The 21,792-nt window shown below is 43.8% G+C and overlaps 1 protein-coding gene across 1 annotated transcript in view; it reads right to left on the bottom strand.

The window, feature by feature from the left end:
- The window catches only part of SMOC2 (SPARC related modular calcium binding 2), a 134,441-nt gene extending 113,555 nt beyond the window's left edge, over nt 1–20,886 (bottom strand). The window contains exon 1 of the mRNA XM_083732626.1: nt 19,903–20,886. Coding sequence (XP_083588752.1) covers nt 19,903–19,980 — 78 coding nt within the window. The 5' untranslated portion in view covers nt 19,981–20,886. The remainder of the gene's footprint in view (nt 1–19,902) is intronic.
- Between the last annotated feature and the right edge of the window lie 906 nt (nt 20,887–21,792).

Below are 21,792 nucleotides of genomic sequence, written 5' to 3'. Positions count from 1 at the left end.
ATTGTATCCATCAAGCATCTGGAAATCTGGATATAGGAACCAAAAACATCAAGGCTGACTTAAAATACGATTCCTTGTTTTCGAAATCTGAGACCATGCTCCACTCGCATTTTCTGCTATTTTTTCTGGAACGTGAAAAGCTGCATGAAATATGATTTCTATTAAAGATGGGAACTGTTTAATACAATTGAGTATCTCCCAAACTAATGATATGAATACTCTGCTATACCAATGAGTCACTCAAAAGTACTTCACACAAAACATTTTGAGCTGTTCTAATCACCCCTAGGTGTGAATTGGTTAATTACAGCTGTATCTGTAATTGTGACAGGGTTTGTACATCTGAGAGCATATCTGGGGACAATGGGAAATGGATTGTTCACATGGCTAGAAAATGTTTTGCGTGAACTGGTCACAGCTCAGAGATATTCCCAGGCCTTCACATTCACAAACAAAACAGAGGTTTGCAATAACACTAATGAAAATACTGCGACCTTTTCTCAGAGATCCTATCCCAGCAACTATCCCTCATATCTAAACACGTCAATACAGTACACTAATTTGAAAGTGTTCTCAGAAGATAAAGTTAATTTGGCTGCTGAGACCATATTAAGGCAGAGCTCCAGAATCTGAGGTGGCTTCCCATCACTTCATGCAAGGCTAGATCTGAACCAGGAAGAGGGTCAATATACACCAGGCAGCTTAGTTTGGTCAGAATCAAATACAGTGGTACCTCCGTTTTCAACATCTCCATTGACAAACATTTCGGTTTTCGAATGCTGTAAACCCAGAAGTAAATGCTTTGGTTTTCAAACATGCCTCAGACGTCAAACATGCCACATGGCTTGAATGTATTATGTCTGAAAACCAAGGTACCACTTTATACACTTCCAGAGTTGATGCTAAATACATTACTTCTGGTAAATGAGCCACCAGAGGGCCAAGAAAATTTGTGTCCCAGGCTTTTTAGACTTGTCTACCCATGTACTATCTGAAACCAAAGTGACGCATTGGTTACCAGATGTGAATCTTTTTACAGCTCTCCTAGCCCACTAGATAGGATTGGGGAAAGGGACTAAAGTGCAGTGTCACCAGTAAAGCTTTCAAAGGTAGCAACAGTGGTGGAGATGCCCAACTGTTCCTTGGCTTCTAGATCCACAAATGATTTGAGAAAGGGACCCAACAATACCCCATAAAAGTAGAATTAAATAAACAGGGGAAAGGGAGGCTTGAGCTCAGGTTTTAACTTGAAATATAGAACTGGATCTTGAATGTGCACAGCAACTTACATTCGGTTATTACCTTCAAAGAAGGTGACATGGCATCTCCACATCTTTCCTACCTTGTCTGAAAATAAAAATGGGGGTGGAGGTGAGTGCCATGCTTGAAATGAAATATGTCCTGAATGTGCACACTAAATATCATTGAAGATGTGAGTTGATCTGGGGTTCATAATCTGGATTTGTTTCACTAGGAAATTGAGGTTTGCAGTTAACCTAATGAAAATATTGTGACTTTTTCCTCATAGAACCTGTGACCCAACAACTATCCTCTATATTTTAAAAAGCGGTCTAGGGGAAAAAATACAATTGTACATTTTATTGTAGAAGTTTAAAGATTAGCACGTCGGTACATTTGTAGACCTCATCAAGTAGATCACCTACACCAAATTACAAGTTATTAGCTCAACAGGTACCATTTTAATTCTCCATAGAAGTTTGAGACTTATCGTAATGAAGACTTTTCTCTTTTTCTTTGGCTACTCTGCTTAACTAAAGAAATGGTCCCATACTTCTTTAACATACTCCCTCTCTCAAAACTCCATTGCTGTAAGAAATGTGATTTATGAAGAGAAAATGCATTATTTGAAGATCAGACTTCCTGTGCAGAGTTCATATTTGCAGCTAAAATTAAAGAAAAAATATCATCTGGGTGGAATCCATCAAAATGACTGACAAGCTTGAACAGCTATTCCCATGAGGCTACTGTTCAAAACAGAACTCTGTTAGGTTAATTCAAGGGGGGTAATAATCTGCCTTACTGGTTTATATCCCTGGGTAAATAAATACATTCTTAGTTTTAGCCAAGCATGCATCTCTTAAGACTAGTTGTTGATGATAATAATAAAAATAATTTTATTATTTATACCCCGCCCATCTGGCTGGATTTCCTCAGCCACTCTGGGTGGCTCACAGCAGAATAGTAAAAACATGATACTCTTACTGAAGCTAAACTCACCCCATGTTTCCCCCCACCCATTTCCATGTGCAGGCATGAAGCAAGTTTTTTTTTATTATTGCATACACACCCACCTATGTGTGTGTGTGTGTGTGTGTGTGTGAGTGTGTAATAAAATGTAGTAATATGTAATCATATATTATGTAATAATATCCCATTTTTCTTTTGCCATGGAACCCAAAGCAGTGAAGATGATTCCCAGGCAGTCACATATTTATTCAAGTGCTGACCAGCACCTCCTTAGCTTTGGTAAGTTACCTGTGCCTTCCTACTAGATCCTTTCTACATTATCGTGCGTCCCTTCTTGAAAACAGGCTTGACAAAGGAGCCGCTCTCTGCTCACATGCCCAAGAAGAGGAATTCCCTCTCGCTAGAGATCCTGCAGGCTCCTTCTCTGATGTAGTTTCTATTTCTTGGAAACTTGTCTCTCACATTCCAGCAAGCTTTCAAGCTGAACGGAGCCTAATCCTGTCAGGCTGCCTCTTGTTTAGTAACTTTTTGCTGTATTGAATTTGTTCTTTATTTCTGTTTCTTTCTTTCTTTTTTAAATAAATTCAGCCACCTTGGACTTCACCGGTGAAAAGGCAACATGGAAATGCTTTCACATATGAAAGAAAAAGGAATAAACAAACAGCAAAACGTACAATTGTTTATCACTGTGAAACCTCTCTAGTACTCGAATATTGGATTCTCTCTCAAATGCCTCCAGCTTTTTCCAGTGTGCTTTCTCTACCTTCCCCCAAGCTCTCATGACCTAAAACATTTTAGACTGATGATGCTCAGCATACCACCACATGCACAAATCCTGGTGGCATTGCCCAGGCATGTGTTCCCTCAGCCAGCCATGGAGGGAAGGGAGTAGATTTTTCCCAGGCATCTGCCAAGCCCACTGCTTCCTCTTGGGCTTTAGCTGTTCCTGGTCTGTCTTTAGTTCTCTGCTGCTTTTCCCAGCCTAGGCAAATTCCAAGCCTTAGTTATGGGCTTGTTTTGTGTCACCTGACTGTGCCACTGCACTGCTCTCCTTCCTTACAGGGTGACAACTGGTTTTGGGTGTTTCTAGTGTGATCCTAGTTTAATGTGGGCATACGAGAGTAGCCTAGGATGTCTGAGAAAACCACACGGGAGTTAGGTGCATCCAATGGACACAGAAGATTCCCCTATGATGTCTACCGCATCGGAGATGTTTGATCTGTGATGCTCCACCTCTGTGGATCTTTCAGGTATTTTGCTGCTCTTCTGCACAGCTGGATGTTTTCCAAAGTCTTCAGCAAAATTATGCTGGTGCCAACTGTTCTGTGGTTCTGGCGATAAAGAATTCCATTTTGTATTTCAGCTTCTTAGGTCACTGAGCTTTAGCTCAAAGTCTAGTGTTTGCCAGGTTTGGTGGTGGGTGACTGAGAATGGGATGCAGATGCTTGCAGACCCCACTTGTGAGTAGGAAATCATGTTGTTCTCGGGCTCCCTCCAGTGGCTGATTTAGGCAATATCGCAGATGTCAGTCACAATTCACACCCTTTCAGAAGTTGAATCAACAACATTTTACTGTCCTTACTAAACGGTGCTGTGAAAAACTGCTTAGAAATACTGAGTGAAGATGGACCTCGGACGTTCAAACCTCAAGAACAGTCCCATCACAAAACGTAGGAGAGGCAATGAAAAATAATGCAGATCACATGTAAAGAAATAGTCTTTCAACCATTAACAACAACACATTTGTTGCTGGACACATTCAAGTCATTATTTTATGCATTCAACCTGGCATTGCATAGGGTTCATAGATAACTTTTATGATTATATATAAGCAACAAGATGTCTCCAACCCTGAAGCAAGGAAGGACACACTCAGGCCTTGATCCAGGGAAAATCCAGCATTCTGGTGCAGTGTGCTGATAGTAATATGTGGATAATAAACCACTCCAGACACCATTGCACAGATTAAACTACAAACTTCATTGCTGATAACCAACAGTCCTCCAATGGCCTTTTTATTTTTAGCAGACATGCTGAAGTCTATGCTGCAACATTAAAACTCCCATGAGGACAATTCCTCAATAGCCTTTTAATATTGTAATGAAGTTGTCTGCTTTAGGATAGAATGGTAAAATCCTGCTCTGTTTTCTCTGCAAAGCATTCTAGGCTTTTAAAGCTTAAGATGCAGAGGCCAGCAAAATCATTTGATTCAGGGGAGATCTTCATTTCACTTTCAGGTTTGAGGTGCACTGAAAAGTCAACACAGGAAATGCTCTCGCACTCAGTAAAGCTTATCTTAGCTTTGTTGAAGCTACTTTGTCCAGATCCCACCAAGAAGTCCCAGCCAGAAGTATTTACTGCTCTGCATAATCCACACAAAGCACCTCTCCGCTTTCTGCTGCATCCTCAATAAAGTCTCCTTTCCTAAATTAGTGCAGGTTGTGTCAGCATCCCACGAGCCCACTTTGTTCTTCTGAAAGCTTCTCCTTAAGAGTTAATCACTGCCATCTGCTTAGAAGGTGGCTTTTACTGCCTCAGGTAGGGAGAGAGAGAGATGGAGAGAGAGAAGACTGCAAGACAAGGCTAATGATTAAGAATGTGCGAACAAGTTGAGATAAGGACCCATTCATCTTAGCTAGGCTTGTTGGCCAATGGTCTTGTAGGTTTCAGGTTTTCCAAGCACTTCTGCTCTTCCTGTCCTCAGACATAACTGGAAGCAAGAAAAACCAAGAGACTAAAAATGGTTGCTTCTGCGGTAGTTCTTTTCCGACCCAACCACTGGGAATATGAGGACATTCATGATGCAGCCAGATCCTAGGGAGATTTCCATCAATATTTCCAAACCAATGCAATTAAGATAAAGTTTAAGTAAATATCTAACCTTCAAATTGAACCTGTCCCCCTGAGCCAAGTTCTAGCCAAACAGGACATAACATCATACTTTGCCACTGTTGAATAACAGTGGATATAATCTCAGATATCAACATGAGACAAATTTACTCAACAAAGGCTATCCATCGCCAACCCATGCCCTCTACTGTCGCTCACTCATTGACCAATATGCCAGCAGAAGCATTGTAAAGTGACTGTGCTCATTCACATGATCTCATTTCATGGATGAGGTCGACTTGTGCAGAACTGACTGTGTTGAGACAGTCTTGTAAATGTTTCAGCCTGCGTACAGATGTTGAGAGAACGTATCCTGAAAAGCCTTCAAAATATGGTTTGAGTTCAGATTTATATTTTTAAATCATTTACAAAATGAGCTCAGCTCATGTAAATCCACTGGAAATTGGTTAGGTGAAATGGAGGGTGGCCCAGGAAAGCAGGCTAGCTGGTTAGCTGGCTATGAAAGGATGTCCCTCAACCAGTCATTTCAGAAATTGTGTGGTATTGGAAATAGAATATAGCTAGTAAAATATAAGCAGTTTATGGAGGTAGTAGCTGAGAATCTACACGTGGCTAAGAAGGTTTTCTAATGACCAAGGGCAACTGCAATGTGGAAGAATAACCAAAATGGAGCTCAAAATCATATTTATCATGATCATCAACACCACCACCTGTCATTTTCCAGCACTTCCCAGTGTTGATTACAACCATTAGAAATTCAGCATTAAAACAGTTAAAACAAATAAAAGGAGTAGAGTGGGTCCTGAAAACACAAGTGTCAAAGCCTGAGGTAAAGAGCTAGGTCTTCTGCATTCACCAGAAGCTGTATGATGAAGGTACCAGACATACCTCTGAGCAAAGGGAATTCCACAACTTAGGGGTGGCCACAGAGAATGTCCTATCTTGGACCACCACCACCCTGAACTTCTGAGGGTGGTATAACTACCAAGAAATTAGTTGCAGCCCTACATAGAGTGCACTGCAATAATCCAATCTGGAAATTACTGGAGCATGGACGCCCGTGGCCAAGTCATCTCTGCCCTGAAGGGGCCAGAGCTGGCAAACCAAATGTAAGTGGAAATGGGCACTCCTAGCCACTGATGCCACCTGGGCCTCAAGTGACAATGTTGGGTCCAGGAGAAACCCCAACCTGCTCATTCAAGGGGAATACAACCTCATACGGAACAGGCCATCTTCCCACCTCCTGGATTCGAGAACCTGGAACACATAATACTTCTGTTTTTTTCAGGGTTCAGTTCCAATTTTTCCTCAGAGTCCCTTGGAAAGAGGGGTTGGCCATTAAACCGCTGTGGGAATTGTAGCCTTGTGAAGGCAATAGGGGTCTCATAGCAATGTTCAGTACCCTTAAACTAGTTTCAAGGATTCTTTGGGGAAGCCATGAATGTTAAAGTGGTATGATACAGCTTTAAATGTAAGCTGTGGCCTAAAACATAGTCAAAGCATTAAGAGAACAATTTGCACTTGGCACTGGAGATTTTTCAAAATTCAGTTTCAGTTTCAAAATTCTCCATATCACATCAAGATTGTCCTTCTCATATTAGTGCAAACTATTTATTATCTGCAGATGACTGTTTAGCTGTAGTGGAAAAGTCAACTGGATTCCTTAATAGCAAACCACAATGCTTCCCCCCCCCCAAATGAAATGTTTCTTGGAAGTTCAACACCAAAAAGCCTCATTGTGAATGTTTCATTTTCAAGGCCCAAGTGCCCTTGGTCACACCAGTGCCTATTTGTTCTAAGAATCCTGTTGATTCAAGGATCTGGAGCCACTTAGGGCTTTATTTATGGCCTTGGTTTGAATCACAATTAAAGTGAGCTTTTCTGAATGTTTGGGTTTGTAGGCGCCATCCAAATGTGTCCCTCAAGTTGCAAGGCTTTGATTGTGCTTTGTTTTCCTCTGTTCGGCTACCTCAGTGGTCCATCTTAACTGTTGTGTGTTATGGAACCCATCCAAGGTATTAAAAGGGACACAAAAGTTATGTGCTAGGGGTGGGAATGAACACACAGACACAGTAAGGCTCCCCAAAATGTTCAGTAGCTAGCAGCAGAAATGCCTAAGGGAGAAAGAGGTGTTCATTTAATTTCTTCAGCTGTGAAAGAGAACTTTCCCCTTTTTGCTAGGGTCGCCAGTCCATCATCTTAGAGGAAACCAGAACAAAAAGCAAAGTCATATAAACAGCATCTGATTTTTTCTTTTCGTGGTTGAAAAATCTCCACTGCCAAGTGCAAATTGCTCTTACACAGTGCAAGCAGAATAAAGAGGCAGGCAGGGTGGAAGAGGACATTTAAGCACCCAAAGCAGTTTAAAAATAAAGCAATTCCATGAGGGACCATTTGCCCCCCTTCAGGAAAGCTTCAGGTCTTCCACATCTCACTCTACCTAATGAAGAAGATGGCCCATACCCCACAAGTGTCCCAGAAAAAAGGGGGTATCTCATTTCCTCATGCAAGAGCACGGTGGCCATTTTGGGTGCCATGATTTCACGACAAGATCTTGCCCTGAAAATAGCACTTTTTGGGGCCACAATCTTGCATGGCACCCCAAAACACACATTTTTCTAGAAAAAGGTGTCAGAATTCACCATAAATGCTTCCCTCATTCTCTTATAATGGCAATAACACTCACCGGGGAGGTTCTAGAAGTCTGCTGAGTTCCAGCTGAAAAAAAAGCCCTGATAGTAGTAGCAGCAGCAGTTGTAGCATTAGTAGTAAAAATAGGCCATTGGTTATACCAAGTCAAATGGTTGGCCCTTCTACCTCAGTATTCTTCCCACTGTTTGGCAGCAGCTCTCTGCAGTTTCCGATAAGGTTTTTACCAGCCCTGACTAGAGATGGTAGGGATTGAACCCAGGGCGTTCTCTGAGCAAAATATGTGCTAGGGCCCTTTTCCAAATTCATGCCATTAACTACAAATATTTACATACGGAAGCTGGCTGCAGAAGCCGCAATACATGTGAAAGTCTGTGCATCCTCCTCTGAAGAATTGGATAACTAATATATCGAGTGGGGGGGGGGCAAGGTAAAGTAAGCTTAGAAGAGGACCCTAAGTTGAAGTGTTTGGAAAGCGCTGCCTTACATTCTCAAGCTGGTTCTAATCTCCCATTTGAAAGACAAAGGCAGAATTCTTGGCAGGCGAAAGGGCATTGCAAGCATGTTTGAAGAGATGTGAAAATGTAATGTTGTAGTTAGAGAACTCAGGGCTGCCTTTGAAACAAGGACAAGAGTTTGGTCTTGCCCTCCGTGTGCTGTCTCTCTAAAGCTGATACAAATGTTGTTATGTGCATCTTGCTTCCCACCCCCAGCTCCCAAGAATGCACCCGTATCTCTCGCCTTGCAATGTGAACAACAGCCCTCAGCTTTCACTTCTTAAAACGTTCCAGGTCTCTGCGGTTGCACAGAAAGTTGAGGAACAGATGATTCTGCGTATTTGTAATATTTATTTGTGCTTATTTATAATATTTAGGGATTTACTTGTGCTGTTTATGAGTTTATGAGTTTATGACAGAGAAACAGCCAACATCTGTTTCTCAACAGACCACATCAAGCCCCCTATAAACCAGGGATGTGGAGCATGTGGTCCCCTAGATGTCATTTGACTACAGTTCTCATCATCCTTGATCATTGGCCATGCTGGCTGGGCTTCATGGGAGTTGGAGTCCAGCAACATCTGGAGGACCACGGGTTCATCATTCCTGTCCTAAACATCTCTGAACAGCTACTTGGCCTGTTTTTTGTCCTTGATCCTTCTTTACTTCTCCCACTGTCGCGACCTTCTCTTCACAATACTGCACATGTATGCTGTTGTTGGTTTAAGCCATCACACAAAAGTAAACAAAATGGTGAAGACCATGGGCTTCCACAGACATTGCCTAGCTTTGTTTTGTTTCAGATATGGTGGCCATTTAAAAACAAAATGTGTTACCTGTTCACGAAGGAAGAGCCACAGCTCCAGGACAGAGCATGTTCTTTGCAAGCAAAAGGTCCCAAGTTCAGCCCATGATCTTGGGAAAGATCTGTGATTTGAAACCCCTTGTCTCGGTGGAGTCTATACTGAGCTACATGGACCAAAGCATCGAGTCAATATAACACAGCTTCCTGTGCTCTGCACTGTGATGTATCCAGAACTGAGCAGTAGCAACCCAATGTAACAGACCCAACAGTTTAGGCAGCAATCCTATACCTACTTACCTAACAGCAGGCCCCAATGAACTCAAGAGAACTTGCCAGGAGAAGGGCCACAGCTCAACAGTAGAAACCCCAGAGAGCTGCAGCCAGCCAGCACAGGCTAGCATTCCTCAAACTTGGATCACCTGCTGTGGTCAGGGATGATGGAAGTTGTAGTCCAACAACAGCCAGTGACCCAAGTTTGAAAAACACTGGTATAGGCAATACTGAGCGAGACAGAGTAATAGCCTGATTTGTTATGAAGCAGCCGCTTATACTCCTATGCTTCAGAAAGAAAAATAACTCAAAATGTCTTTTTTCCCCCATCTTGTCATTCTTGAGCTAATCACATGAGTCTGAGAAGCCAATCCATGCTTTTAAATAATGCTGAGTCAGCAGGATTAAGCATCCTGCCTGTTTAGAAGATGAGTGGTTCACAACTGTTCATGGGTCACCGTGAAGTACCTGAGATCTCACAAAACTAATCAGGATCCAAGCCTTGAAAGATGACTCTTGATTTGAATTTTTTAGTCTGGTGTTCATTACGTGAATGTGCCTAATTTTCAAATTGCAATGGCCACATTATATATAAAATGTGAACATTTGCTACGGCCCCTCCAGGTACTGTTAGGCCTTGACAGCAACCCCTGCTGCTAGCGGTGTAGCCCTAGCTTCTATCGCCAGCTCTATCTTTATCTCTAGTGAATATGTCATTGCCTTGACTGGAAGGAGGCCAGTTGAACGCCGTCCCTACATTTACAAAGAATTATACACAGCAGATTTGTAATGCTAAAAAAGTATCCTATGCCATAACAAAGTAATACAGCATGAAAATATTCCAACCATTTGTGCCAAGAGTTATAGAATATTATATCTCATACTATGAGGTTGCTTCCAGGGCTGTGAATGGACTTGTAAGAGACCTTGGCAAATTTCTTTCTGAAGTTAAGATCTTGTGGTGAGTGTGTGTGTGTGCATGCGCAAATGTTTTGACATGGAGAAGAGGAAGAAAAACCAATTGGAAGATAAACAGCTAGGGTATCTTCAAATCTAGAGGCTCCTTATCTGGACAGACTTTTGAGATAAAGTAAGTCTGTGATAGGTCCAGCTTCATTTCCCCTCCAAATACAAATTATGCTGCCAAGGTTTCTTCCCAAGCTTTCCTGTGGCCCAGCAGTCTTCTGGGAATTCGCTTTAGTTTTAGATCTCTCCCTTCTCCCTCTTTCCCTCTCTCAGATAGGTTGCTCATTCTGCAGTGAAATACTATGCCAAGATAAAGTTAGAAAAGTACTCTTTAAGTTAAGAAAGCAAGACTGGGTAAAAACATGAAGCTGTTCAATAGTGTGATTTTTCCACCAGGGTGTTTTCACTGAGGCTGTGGGCTGCAGAGGGAAGATGCAGCTAAAGTAAAAAGAAGACAGTGGTAGAGAACCAGAAACATAGTTTCATTCAGGGATGGGGGAGATATTCAATCTACTTCACATTTAAATGTAAAGGTAAAGGGACCCCTGACCATTAGGTCCAGTCGTGACCGACTCTGGGGTTGCAGCGCTCATCTCGCTTTATTGGCCGAGGGAGCCGGCGTACAGCTTCCAGGTCATGTGGCCAACATGACTAAGCCACTTCTGGCGAACCAGAGCAGCGCACGGAAATGCTGTTTACCTTCCCGCCGGAGCAGTACCTATTTATCTACTTGCACTTTGATGTGCTTTCGAACTGCTAGGTTGGCAGGAGCAGGGACCGAGCAACGGGAGCTCACCCCGTCACGGGGATTCGAACTGCCGACCTTCTGATCAGCAAGTCCTAGGCTCTGTGGTTTAACCACTGCAGTTTCCAAAACAGGACATGAACTGAACCACAGCAGTCCTTCCAAATACATGCTTCTCCAAATTTTACACGGCTGTTGTCCGGCCAAGTAATATGCATAAAAATGCATGTAGCAGTGAAATGCAAAAATGCTTTACAAAAGGGGAAATTGCTTTGCAAAAGTGTGTACACTAGCAAAAATTGCAAACAAAAATGTGTATTGTCAGGAGAAATTTGTGCTGAAATGCCGATGAATTTTCATAAGGTCTTATCACGGGGGAAAGATCATAAATTCATGTGGAGAACTGAAGACTGGAAAAATGAGAAACTGAGGGAAACTGACAGATTCATCCATCCCTATCGATAACTGCCCTTTATCTTTAACCCTGGCAACAGCAGACCCTACACATTGCTTTCCATAACTTGGTGGAGCAGTATTTGCCTTTTCTAGAAAAAGGGGAAAGGTGGAGAGAAACCGCATCTGCATTCAAGAGGCATGTTCTGTGGCTTCAGCTTGAGAACCATTGTTCTGTGCTGAACTCGATATTGAGTCCCAATAGGCCACACACTGTTTTCTGACTGTACGTAAAGAAGTACAACACAGTCATATCCATAGAGCAGGATTCCTAGAATGGGCCTTGGGTTGCCCCTGATTTGCCATACATGCTCAAAGAAAGCTTTGGAATTGGATCAATTGGAAGTGATCGATCCTACTTCATTTTTAAAAAGCTGTAAAATCAATGCTTAAAGCTCATTCAACAGAGGTTCAAGAAGAACAGTCTACAGCCACTTCTACATTTCCAATTCTATCAGAGCCATCAAAATGATTTCCATTAGAAGATTAGGTGTGTGCATAAACTAGGGAAAGGTTTCAGGCCAGTCATAGGCGATGCCCTTACTGGATGGGCTAGAACCAATCTCCCATAGGAACCTGCATGTTTTCCAACAAGATTTTGGAATGCCAAGAAAAGACTGCTAAATATAACTCAAATGAAATGTCGTGCCACTCTGAATATGATGGACTGATGCAGTACTGGCTGGTGGTGAGCTAATCTGACCCTCCCATCACTGTGTTTTAAGATGTGCCCACTCCATGCTGAGCTCATTCTGACTTGCCCCTGCCCACCCCCCTTGGTAAGCAAAGCAACTTGCCACATTTTGAAAATGGGAGAGAAGCTCAGCCTCGCCAGCTCCTACTGAACTAAACTTCTTTCTCCCTTTCCCCCTACCTGCAGTATCCATTAACAGCAAAGCAGAGCATAAATTGTTTTAATCCATCTTATTTCCTGCATAAAGCACTGGGAAGTCAGAGGAAGGATTAGGAGAGAGGGGATATCTATCCTTCTCCTACACACTCTAATCTTGCAGAAAAATAATTATTAGGGAGAAGGGGGTCATAATCATCAATATGAGTCCTGTTTGTCATCATACGTCATTTTCTAGCGTTCAAAAGGAATGTGTTGAAATAAATTTGGGAAACAAAGCTGTTTCATGGCACCAAAAATCCAAGCACTAAGATCTATGTTTCAGTGAGAAAATGTTGAGCTTTCCCCAAATAAAGTATTCTTCTGCTCTTAAATGGTTGCTTTTTAAAAAACATACACACACAATTTCAAAATGCTAAGTGTAGCTTAATGCTGTACAAAGGAATATCCACTCCAGCTAAGCAGTGACATCTATAAAAGCACCTCCTATGTAAGAATTCCATTGTCAGGTGACTGGAGACTGCACACACACATGTACATTTAGACAGGAAGTGTCTGATGTGGTCCCCTTTCCCAACCAGTAGTATACATAGCAACACATATTACCATCTACACCAGGCTTCCCAACCTGGTGCCCTCCAGATGTATTAAACTACAACTCTCATCAGCCCCAGAAAGCATCTAGGTACACTATAGGTGCACCATGAATATTCAGAGTGTCCCATAAAATGTAAGGCAAAAATCATTTTCATCATGTGTGCACCTAGCATACATGCTTCAAGAAGAACCAGAAAAGGCCCTACCTCCATCACACTATACCTGTGTGATGAAATGAAACAAACCCAGTGCATAACGGGAAACATGCAACGCGTGTACATGAGGATACCATAATATGTCTGGTTCATATGTGGTGTGTGCACTGTAGCGCCTGAGAAGTGTCTTCTACATTTAACTTTAGAAGAATTCCATCATCACTCTACCGCCTTCACCATCATGAGAAGTTAACCGAGCTCTGGTGAGTGAGACAAGACTGAGGATTCCCTTCTGTGGCTGCTGGAGCCACAGAAGGGAGAGGCAGTGGTGGACCTTGGGGGTCTCAAATCTCAGCGGTGCCCCATGCAATGCCAAAGTTCAGCACCCCTTGCCTCTCGCCTTCCATTCTGCATCACACACCCAAGGCTACACACTGGCTGCACTGCCCTAAGTCCGCCTCTGGGAGAGGAATGATCCTTGCACCTTCCCCAGAAAAGCTTGTCTCTGGGTCTCCTTGCATTTAGAACTCCAAGCACACAGCAGACAGGAAAGACCACGTGCCTTCACTGCCCCTCTGAGCAGGAAGGGAGCAGCAGTGATGGGTTTGCTTGCCTCTTCACCTGCTGGAACACTGGAGCTCAGGTACCAAGGCAGAGAGCGCCCACCCTCCCACCGCACACTTCAGTGGCTCTGTACCTGTGTGGATCATAACTTCAAGCTGCATTTCAAAGAGGCAACAAGAGGTCACAAACAAGGTAAAGGTAAAGGACCCCTGGACAGTTAAGTCCAGTTAAAGGCGACTATGGGGTGCAGTGCTCATCTCGCTTTCAGGTCGTTTGTCCACAGACAGCTTTCCGAGTCATGTGGCCAGCATAACTAAACCACTGCTGGCACACAGAGGACCATGACAGAATCCATAGAGCACAGAAACACTGTTTACCTTCCCACCATAGCGGTAGCTATTTATCTACTTGCACTAGTGTGCTTTCAAACTGCTAGGTTGGCAGAAGCTGGGATAGAGCAATGAGAGCTCACAATGTCATGCGGATTCAAACCGCCGACCTTCCGATCAGCAAACCCAAGAAGCTTGGTGGTTTAGACCACAGCACCACCCGCTCCCTCATCCCTTAAGGTCAAGTCCTAGTGGTGACACATTTTTTGTTGGCCATCAAACCCATCCAAAAAGTGTTGACCCAGAACCTTCAAGCTCAAACCCACAAAGCTGAGCATTTCTTCCAGCTAGTGCTCTTTCCAACTGCGTGTTCCACAACTGATTAGTAAACAATCTTATTTATAGCAATTGATTTATGCTGAACTTCTATTGTGCAACATGCTTCATTCACCACCCTTTTTTTAACTTGATTTTGTATCACAGCAGGCCTGGCGTGCAAGGTCACTATGTATCCCTTTATTGTTCTCTTTTGCAAAATTATTGGCCAATATGTCTCCCCTGCCCCACAGTTACTACCAAACATCATGTTTGCTGCTATCCCCCATGCCAGAAGAGGCTGGATTCAAAGTTTGTTAGATATAGATAGATATAGATAGCTGTAAAATGCTCCGGACCATTTGGAAAGTAAGGTATTAGGAGCTGTAAGATGATATGGCTAGCATAAAACAGCTAAATATTGGTTAATGACAACGTGTGTGTGTGTCAGAAAGTAACACAGAAAGTTAAAAGAAACTACTAAAGTAATGTAGTAGTGAAAAATGACTGTGGTATGACTGCAAGAGCAAGTAGATAATTCAAGGAGAGAATTAAGCTTGTGCTAGAAACATCATCATCATCATTATTATTATTATTATTATTATTATTATTATTATTATTATTTTAAGCACCTCTGCTTTAAAGCTGAGCTTTAAAGGTAGTGTTACAGCTTGCTAGGGATAAAATACGCTTGACTTAATGTGATCTGCACTTGCAGAAGTCACACACTATAAAAGTTCTTGGAAGTGAATGGTTTCTTTTAAGGTTTTCAATTAGTAGCTTTTAATCAGCAAATTATTTCCAGGAAACGGCACAGGGGGGACAGGACCCCTTCTGAAGAATGTCAGGTATGAGTGACCCAGCCGGTCTCACTTTCACCCCCACCAAACTTATCGCAGAGGGAACATTTACTATGCCATAGAAATGTTCATTTGCTGAACGGCTAAGATAAATATGTCCCACTTTACTGCTTCCATAAGCTGCATGTGTGTCATAAAGCTCGACCTAAGAGCACAACCCTCCACCTCAAATACTTCAAACAAACCAGCACTGAGGGGCCTCATGAGAGTTTTAGCTATTGCTTAAACCTAGCTGCAAGGAAAATGTTTGAGTCTTCAATTATCATTTTCAAATCATTCAAAGTCACCGAGAAGACTGTGCTGAACTTTTCCATTGCAAGATTTGGCTAGGAAAGTGGTTATGGCTTATTTGGTTTTCCTAATGAATGGGCTCAGCTGCCCTTCATACACAGAACCCAATGTGTGGATATCTGGCCTGTGAAATGTAAACAAGGATCACTGCTTGATCTTATTTATTTGTGTATTTACTTAAGACATTTATATCCTGCTGTTCTGCAGGCGTTAGGCAATTCACAACAAAACCACATGAATTAAAACAAAACCCAGTAAAACACACACTATATTGCCCCCCGCAGATCCCTTTATCCACGTGTACAACATGCATTACTGACCAAATGACCTCCCTGTTTTTACTTCTGGGCAGCTGCCCTTCTGCGTTTCTCCAGCAGCTGGGAATTGCTTGAAGAGGTAGACAAGAATCTGCTGGGGAGCAAGTACAGTTCTCCTCTGCTACAGGGATGGGGAAGCTGCTATGACACTCCAGATGCTATTGGACTACAAGTCCCATCAGTCCCAGCCAGCATGGCAAATGCTCGGGGATGATAGGAGTTGTAGTCCAGCAATCTCTGGAGGGCCCCAGTTTCCCATTCCTGTTTCAGGGCTTGTTCACACTTCTGCTCACCTAGAAAGCATGGGTCCAAGCAGTTTTCCATATTCTGTTTGCCCTGCTGCTTTCCCCAGGAAAACTCACTCTTTAGTGCTGAATCAGAGCAAACATCCATCTGTGGTATACCCAACTGACATTTCATAGAATTGGAAGGGACTGTGAAAGTCATCTGCAATGCAGGAATCTTTTGTCCGACATGGGGCTCAAACCCACAACCCTGGGATTAAGAGACTCATGCTTTACTGGCTGAGCCGCAAGTCAATCCAATTCAGCAGTAAAGATTGGGTTTTCCTGGGGGGAAGTCTGAATGAGTGTAATATGGGGGCAAGACTATAAATGTGTAAAATAAAAGTGAAATATAACAAAAGCACTGAGGGATACCCATTATTATAGACATTAGTCACTCTTTGACAAAATAAACCTGTGGTGTTTTTTTGTTTTTTTTATTTCACTATAATATACACACTCTTTGGAGTGGGATAAGGATTCAGGGAAGCTTCTCCTGAAGGAAGGAAGACCTGACTCATGTTTTGAGAAACTTATTGCTACACCCCTCAATTCTGAGCCATCTGCACTTTGCTATTCTTCCAGCACTTTAATATGATTTAAGAGGTAAATGAGATCAGGTAGATTGTTCAAGATATATTTGCTTGATTCAACCCCACAAAAGCACAGGCTCTTTACACTGAGGGAAAAGGAAAACATGAGTCAGGCTACGATGTAAAATAAATAAACTAGCACGCTTAATATCAAGTACAGCAGTACATGCACTCCTATGTACATTCACTCAGAAGCAAGTCCCACTAAATTCAATGGGATTTATTTCCATGTAGATGGGCAGAGCATTGTAGCCATAGAATGAAATTTCCTTACGACAGAGAAGCACAACTGAAGTTGGTTCCGTTTTCTCTTTTTGGTCATGAAACAGTAACAATGCGCAAACAGGTAAGCTACCAAAATAAATTGTGGCTGCTTCCATCAGACTTCACTGAGATTATATTTTAATCAGGTTCATATACCTTATCCAAGCAACAAGGCTGGTGCCAGGGAGCCAAATTTAGAAATGGGGTGAGTATTTGTAAGGGGGAGAACCTCAGGAGGAACTGTCTCCCTTGACTGAATAGATTGGTCTATTTTTTCAGTTTCATCCAGCCTATTTTGAGCTGGCTCCAAAGTCAAATGGGGATCAAAAGGCCACTCCATGCACCATTTCCTGTCAAATATGGTGTCCAGCAGGAAATGATGTCATCACCTATTGCCCTCTTTCCCAAGGTAAGGCTTCTTCCTTGGAAAATGTGGGCTGGTGATAGAGGGCAGAGCAGCAGAAGCTAGAAAGCTTGGAGAAGGGGAGCAGCTTGCATTTTTATGAATTCATGCTAGGCGGGGGAACTCCTCAAGGGTCCCAGTCACACCATATATTTAATAGTACATGGTTTCCCCCAAAGAACCTTGGGAATCCTTACAGAGCTACAATTCCCAGTGCTTTTAACAAAACTACAGTCCCCATGATTATTTGGGGAAGCCATGTACTCTAAATGTGCTTTAAATGTATAGCACTGGGCATTAGTGGTTATTGACATGAGGAGAGAGACCATCATGACCAAGATTTGTTCTAGTGTTTGACCTGAACACTTGAACTAGGGAAGCATAGTCAGTTCTGGAGGCAAGTTGGAAGTGTGTCAATCATCCCTCCCTACAACACATTCATGCTGTTTGTATGAAGAGCTAACCAAGTAGTTTAAGCCAATTGTAAAACCAAGGAAGGCTTTCATTATAGGAAATGTTGGCCAACAAAGGACAGCTGGGTGCCTACAAAATTCTGTTTCCTGGTGGCACAGCTACTGCCCACTTAAAGAAGGAATTGGGCCTAAAACATCACTGAAAAGTCATTTGAGAAAATGCAGCAATCAGGAGTGAGTCTATGCTCTCTTAAGGGCACCTACTCGGGAAAACCAAGGTTTCTGCCTGCAGTCCTGGTCAAAAGGGCAACTCTTCAGACCATTTGTTGAATTCCAGGACCAGTGAATTCAATGAAACTAGGTAAAATGTCTGGAGAGTTGGCATTTAAAGGAATGAAGCAGAGAAAATGAGGCTGAAGGGGTCGTAAATAACACACTGGATGCAATCCAGAGAAAGTTAGGCACAAATTGCTTTAGTCACATTAAATTCAGTAGGAACTGAGCTCACCCTTAATGCTTAAGTTCCATTGATTTGAATGGAATATGTTTAAGTGTCACCAGACTTCATTGGATATTGCCCACTGGCAGTGATCCAACTGTTCTGAAACTCTTAGTGTTGTGTGCAGTTACAGATAGGTAGCCGTGTTGGTCTGCCATAGTCAAAACAAAACAAAAAAATTCCTTCCAGTAGCACCTTAAAGACCAACTAAGTCAGTTCTTGGTATGAGCTTTCGTGTGCATGCATCTGAAGAAGTGTGCATGCACACGAAAGCTCATACCAAGAACTGACTTAGTTGGTCTTTAAGGTGCTACTGGAAGGAATTTTTGTTGTTGTTGTTGTGTGCAGGTTTACGTGTTCTCTTTCGTGGGCAGGGAAACACACACTGCAAGAAACTGGGGATTCCTATACATGCATAGAGAACTTCCTCTAGTAGAATCAATCGGGACTTCAGATAGACCTCCAAACTGAAAGTGAGTCCCATTCATTTGTGTGAACTTTACTTCCAAGTAGCTCTGTACATTCACATTTGCTGTTAGGCTGAAATTCCAAGCTCGCTTAGAGGGGAGTAAACTGCATCAGAATCTCTCAGACTGGCTTCTGTTTCAAGTAAGCCTTATTTAGGATCAATGTGCAAAACTCTTAACACAGTGGCTCACACTCTCCCTTTTCCTGAAAGCATTTAGGAGTCTAATCCGCCACTGACTGCCAGCAATTCGTAGGCTGCCAAACACAAACCACTTAAACCACCAAACTTGCATTCAAACCTGCTCAGCCCAAGCACCCTCAGCAGACCAAAACTGGATCAAGTGAAGATTTGGTAACTCAGGTATTTGGTGCATCCAGCTGTAACCTGCATTGGCTTCAGTTACTTCATGTGTCCTAGGGCATGTACACACACAGGACAAAACGTTACTCCAAATTCATTAATGGAATTAGTCAATCCAGTGAGAGCTCTTCTCACTATCAGTCTAGAGTCGTCACTGTGAACAAAAGATTTCATTACGCACAGGTATGCCTACAACAATTTCTGCTTGACTGTATCAACAAAAAAATGCTGTATGAGCTCAGTTGCACCAATTTTGTGGAGACTGTCATCTTACCTGGTCTTCAAATATGCACTCACACATTTGAAAATAAATCCTTCCTGATAGGAGACCCACACACTCCAACTCCAGACTAAGTTCTCATGGATTTTTGCATTAAAACTATAGGAAGTCTCAAGCAAGACATACACCGTAGGCTGTTTCAGAAACGCGGCTAAGGAGGATGGAGACTTGACTGCACATATTTAGTGCAATACTGAGGACTAGAAGATTGCCTCGCTTTTAAAAAAAGCAAAAATGGCATTTCCTCGCTTTTACTTGAGGGCTTAGAAATTTCGCCCCGTCAACATTTCATCAAGGTGCGTGCGTGTGTTTGTGTGTTTGTGACACGTGTGTCTGTGAGGGTAGTAGGGGTGGGTGGGAATCTACCTAGGTCTGGAACCTCGCTTTGCCAGATCAATACACCTCTTATCCCTAGAATACAACGAGGCCAACTTTTTGCTCGTTCCTGGCTGCCCATCCGCGCTTGGCACAGCACGCTCAGCAAGTGCCTTTGTGGGTGGGAAGACAATGGCAAGCGGAGACGAGCGGCCTCGGGGAAGAGACGCAGGAGGGCGCTTTGCTGCCCCGGCGCGGCGACGCTGGGGAAGGAAAGAAGAAGGAGCCGCGCCTGCCTTACCGTGAGCGCAGAGAACTTCTGAGCCGGCGCGAGGAGCGCCAGCTCCGGCAGCAGCAGCCACAGTGGCAGCAGCAGCATCCTCGGGCGCCGCCGGATCGGGCCTTCGTCCGGTGTCCGTCTGTCAGTCCCTAGTGGGGCTCGAGCCCTCCTTCCTGCGGAGGATTTCCCCTGGTGGGTCTTCTTCCGCTCCAATTCCCTCCTCAGGTTTGGAGAGGGGAGCACGCACGGGAGACGAAGCCGCTCTCCGCTGCGCCCCTGGGGCTGCACGGGTTGGGGACCCCCCTCCGCAGGCTCGCGGGTCCGGAACTCGCCGCTCGCTCCACTCCGGCTCTCCGCCTGTGGAGCGACGATGCCTTCCTCGTTGTACAGGAGCTGCCTCCTGCGGATCCCCGAATCAGATACTGTTTGCTGGTGGCCAAGCAGCTTGCTTTGCCCTCCCTCGGTGTGGAGCTGTCATCTGATGCTCGCCCGGGGAGCGAGCGAGAGAGAGAGCGCACGGGAGGGGGGACTTTAAATAATAGCAATTAAAGAGCGGGGGACTTCCCTAATCCTCTCTTCTGTCGTCGTGCACCAGGCAGCAGCCTTGTCTCTGGCTCTGCAGGAATTCGGGATGGTTTGGAAGGAGGCGGCCGGAGAGATGGGGAAGGTGCAGTATGAACCTCCCAATGTCTTATATACACACCCCTCTCTGCTCTTCCCTCTGAGCCCGGCCTCCAATGCCTCCTCCCAGACCTGCAGATCCTCCGCTGATTGATTGATTAACCCTCCTGACACCAGTTTTTGCTCGCCCCCTTCGCTGAGATTCCTAGCAGATTCTTTTGGAAAGCAGAATAACCAGCAAGAGTGAGAGAGCGCGAGAGACCCAAAAAAGGGGGCAAACTGGACCATTTGAGGCGGTCACCAGCGTGCCGCCTGCAACCGTTTGCAAGAGGTCAGCGTGCGCAAAGAGGCAAGCGTGCGTTTGCTTCTAGTCCCGCTGCTGGGGGTTGTTGCAGATTGCGTAGCAAAAGAGGATTTAAAAGGTGAGCGCCGGGCAGTTGGTGTGTTCCCTCGGCGTTGTTCGCCTTCCAGCTCTGGTGACATTTTGGGGCAGTTGCTCGGTAACTCTAGCTTTTAAGGATAAGCAAGAGGATTTGGTGCGTGCGTGTGCCTTGACGCTAAAGAGTGTCTTTTCGCTCTCTCTTTCAAACGCGGCATTGTTGGAATATTTCAGCCTTGGCCGGTCACTTGGCACAACGCTGCTGACACAAAACTGAAGGATTACAATATTTCTGAAAGCAAAGCAGACTCAGATGAATTTATCAAGGGTCGGGAAGCGCCAGAGAAATAAGAGTCTGCCTTGAGAATTAGCTTTGGATTAATTTGTCGAATCAAGTGCAACTAGTAAATCCTAGTATTCCAAAAACCTTGTTTTGCATCACACAGGATTCTGCCTTATACTGAAGACATGTTGGTGTTACTGCCTATTCTGCATTCACTGCCCTTCCACTGCTAATTTTCCAGCTAGATTCACACTAACTTAGGCTGTGTACATATATATATACTATATATATATGTATATACATACTATATAAACTGCCTCAGTCCTGTATACCTGAAGGAGTGTCTCCAGCCCCATCGTTCAGCCCCAACACTGAGGTCCAGCTCTGAGGGCCTTCTGGCGGTTCCCTCACTGCAGGAAGTGAGGTTACAGGGAATCAGGCAGAGGGCCTTCTCAGTAGTGGCGCCCACCCTGTGGAACGCCCTCCCATCAGATGTCAAGGAAATAAGCAACTATCCTACTTTTAAAAGGCAGCCCTGTCTAGGGAAGTTTTTAATGTTTAATGCGGTACTGTAGTGTATATGCAGCCAGGGCCACAAGCCCATATGGACCCTGAGGTTTCTTGACAA

The sequence above is a fragment of the Podarcis gaigeae genome (assembly GCF_964106915.1).
Source record: "Podarcis gaigeae genome assembly, chromosome: 3".
Lineage (NCBI taxonomy): Eukaryota > Metazoa > Chordata > Lepidosauria > Squamata > Lacertidae > Podarcis > Podarcis gaigeae.
This window is presented reverse-complemented; position numbering and strand designations above follow the sequence as displayed.